Source organism: Austrofundulus limnaeus, unplaced genomic scaffold (genome assembly GCF_001266775.1).
Source record: "Austrofundulus limnaeus strain Quisiro unplaced genomic scaffold, Austrofundulus_limnaeus-1.0 Scaffold547, whole genome shotgun sequence".
Taxonomy (NCBI): domain Eukaryota; kingdom Metazoa; phylum Chordata; class Actinopteri; order Cyprinodontiformes; family Rivulidae; genus Austrofundulus; species Austrofundulus limnaeus.
Genome location: NW_013952949.1, coordinates 167963 through 171670, shown reverse-complemented (window position 1 = coordinate 171670; position 3708 = coordinate 167963). Strand labels below are relative to the sequence as shown.

The 3708-nt window shown below is 39.4% G+C and overlaps 1 protein-coding gene across 3 annotated transcripts in view; it reads right to left on the bottom strand.

The window, feature by feature from the left end:
* Positions 1–3708, bottom strand: part of prkaa2 (protein kinase, AMP-activated, alpha 2 catalytic subunit) — a 34862-nt gene that overhangs the window by 13178 nt on the left and 17976 nt on the right. For all 3 annotated transcript variants that reach the window (XM_014026360.1, XM_014026361.1, XM_014026362.1), the window contains one exon: positions 1754–1841. In XM_014026360.1, coding sequence (XP_013881814.1) covers positions 1754–1841 — 88 coding nt within the window. The remainder of the gene's footprint in view (positions 1–1753; positions 1842–3708) is intronic.

Sequence of the window (3708 nt, the reverse complement as noted above, 5' to 3'; positions counted from 1 at the left end):
GTTCTTGTTTTGTCTGTTTTTTTATGGACCATAATTGTGTCTAAATAAAGAGATTGAATGAATGAATGAAATAAAAAATATAATAATTTGTTGGAACAGACAATTTGTCTTTATGTGACAGAAAGGGGCTTCTACTGTAAATACATTAGCAAAAACCTATAATGAAAAGTTCCCAGACTGCTTATAGATTTATCTCTTGAGTAAATACATATTTTTTACATATCACAACATCAGCAATTTTACAAGCTTTAATTTAAGCCATATTTTATAGAAATCAGATAAGAATTGAGGGTGCTATGAATATTTTTGTGACAGATTGACGSTCATCCTGCACTGAAACTCTGTTTTGTTGACATGACTCAATGTGTAGTAATGGCTCCTGTGTGGCACACAATAAGTCATGTGATGTCCAGTCCAGTAATGTAGATCAAGGAGTTGGACACTCTTCCACTCTGGAGTTGCCGATGCTGAGAGGCACCGAGCAGGAGTGGACATACTTATTGACCCCCATCTTGTACCATTATTATTATTTTTACATTATCTTTTGTAAAAAGAGCAACCTTTGCATTTTGTAACAATTGTTGAAAAATGTAATAATGCTATTACGAAATGCATTGAAGACTTTTATTACATAATGCAGTTTCAGTGCAGCTTTATTACATTTTGAAGCCTGGTTTTGTTACATTACATATTGTGGTCTTTTTTCATAATGCAGCTTTACAAACGTCACAAGAACCATCCGGCACCATGTGATTAATTATTTCACAAACAAAATAAATGTAAAAATTAGTGAAATTTATCTACGTGCTTTTTAAAAAATGAGAAATGATTTATTTTAGAGAAGAATTTGACAGATGCCACTCAGTAAATGTGTTTTTGTCATTTTTACAGTAATATGTTGTTTGTATTTTCTGATTTTTAACACAGACCCATGAATATCTAACACATTCTCACTCCCGACTCGTCAACATGTTGACACTTTTCCAAAGTTCCCTCTGTGTCTTATTTTGACTCGTCRGGTGACCCCCTCACGTCAGTCCTTGCCGCCCGCGGCTTTTCYGGGTTGTGTCACCAGGGGTCTTTGGGTCGGGGGTCTGAGATTAACATGAGGGATCAGGATTAATGCTTAAGTTTTGGTACTGGGGTCAGGGATAGGATGTCTATGGCAAATATTAGGTAATTTTAGGCTTTGAAACACATAGTTGTCGTGAATTTCCTATATTTTGTAAAAATGAATTTTAGGTTCCAGGGTCAGTGACAGGATGTCTAAAGAGAATGTTAATTTTAGGCTTTGGAACTGTAGTTTTTGTGCATTTTCTACACTTTCTGAAATCAAGATTCTGCCCCATCTCGTCAAAAGCTGAAGCAAGGGGAGTACCCGATGCATCAAAATCGGACACAGAGGGAACCTTGGAAAAGCATCAATATGTGACGACTCAGGAGTCAGAATGGGTTGGAATATCCTAAACATATGATCTAATAGTTTTAAGGTTACACATTGTAAACAGGTTAACAGCAAATTAGAAAGTAGTCCTTAAAGTACTACATCAAATTATTCACCAATAATTTGTGCACTGTTTTTTTTTTTTTGTTGTTTTAGTTATTTGCTCTCTGTTAATCACTTTGTGATGTTTGTGTAGTGAAATGTGCTTTATAATCAAGGTTTCACTTATTTACTCATTATATAGYTTGATTACAAAAAGATTTGTTCGTCTTGATCATACATGTGGTATGATGAAGTGTGTGCACACACCTTCCTGAGATGACCTCTGGAGCTGCGTAGTTGGGTGAGCCGCAGCTCGTTCGAAGGAATTCTCCATCTGACATCATGTTTGACAGTCCTGTGGGCCAATCACAGCACAGATACACGTTAACGTCCCTCCCTCTGTAATCTGACCCTCTGTTGTTGTGTTCAGCTGAATCAGGAGCAGCTGGGAGTCTGTGCTCTTTAAACACAAACCAGTGCCAAACATCAGAGACTCTGAGATTTACTGACCTTCATTTTATCTTTTGTCCTCTTCAGCCAAAACACTGGTGCTGCACAACACCCCCCCCCTGTTGATTCCTTCCCTATCAGATGACACTGGGCCTCAAGGCGTCCTGCCACACTTGATATGAGACCTGACCATTGCTAAAGAATGTCTGTCCACCCCTCTCACCCTGCTGCGCACCAGAGCCCTGGTGTTTTTCTAAATGATTCTCTGSTCCACGCTCGTGTTGCAGCAAACATTTAGTCTTTATCTGGGAAAAWGAATATCTTATTTACAACTGTGTAAGTACAAGCTGTGGTCTGGCTTTAATTACAGCTCCTCAATGTCTCCTCTCTGTCCTACAAACACTTCATTTCTCCTGAACACAGAAGTTCTCAAACCGTGGGGTGCACCCTGGAGGGGTCCGAGGCCCTGCCAGGGGCTGCCATGTTGCTCAATGTCTTTATTTACAGAACATGAAGCAGGCAGAGCTAACACTGCAACGYCTCATTAAACCAGTTCTAGTGATGCAGACAACAACAAACACTTCTCTGTCTGCTTCAGTTCTTATTAACAGAGTTTGGAAAGTGGACAGAATCAGAACCAGCTTTATTGTCATTCACACTCATCACAGATGCAACGCAGAATACAGGGTTCAACAAGACTTTTTTTTTCACCTGCCCTGTTGGGAAAGTGAGTCCAAATGTTACCTGCCCAACATGAAAGTTTACCTGCCCGAAAATAAAATGTTTAAAATTAAATCAAATATAAGAAAAACGTACTGGTTGAAGTAACAATATTTTATTATAAGAGTGAAACTGAAATTAAGATCACCGTTCAAAAGAAAGACACACATAACAAACATGGGGGAACAGATGAACAGGTCTTGTGCAACACAGTTGCTCTACCTTTAGCAGCTTAGAAAAACACATTATGATGCGTGAGTTTAAAAAAGTTGCTCTGATCCTACATTTACAGAGGTGCACATAACCGGTGTGCAGGTGCGCATGCGCGGTCAAAACAGGTAAAAGCGCAACAGATGGGACGTCATAAAGCTCCCTTAGATTGTACCTGATTGTCTGTCACAACAACAGTTAGCAGGGCTCTAGAGTGTGACCAGTTTGGTCACAAACGTGTCCCGATTTCTTAAAAAATAAAAAATAAAAAAAATCCAGCGGCACTGGTGTGAATGGATTGTTGTTCGGTGCGCCACAGTGGGACCCTGATATCGGGATTAAACGGACACTGCCTTCAACAAATCAGGGCGGGACTTTCAGCGAGAGCAGTTTGGTTGAAGCAGAGGACCGGCTCGACTCGAGCTGCTGCAGTGATCAGTCACATCTCCTCCTCTGCTCCTCCTGCACTTTGCTCCTGAACTAGCAGAGACTTTGGTCTGTAAAACCTAACTTTATATTAAATCTATGTTCAGAATGTTGTTATTGACCAGATCTGTCCAACTCTGTGTGAGTGACTAAACTCTCCTCCTGAGAGACTGCTGTATGAGCGTGTCACTGCACGCAGGCTGTCTGTGAGATTCACTGAGTTCTAATTAAACCACATTAACTAACAGAACATTTGTTTGGCCCATGTTAAAGCAAAGATGATTCTCTGTTTAACACCCCAGTCAAAAACATTATATATATTCAAAATAAAGAAAAACAACTTGCCATGTTCTCTAGGTGGGTTTTAAATCTTATTTTAATTTATCATAAAGATCCACAAATTTCATTCACAATTT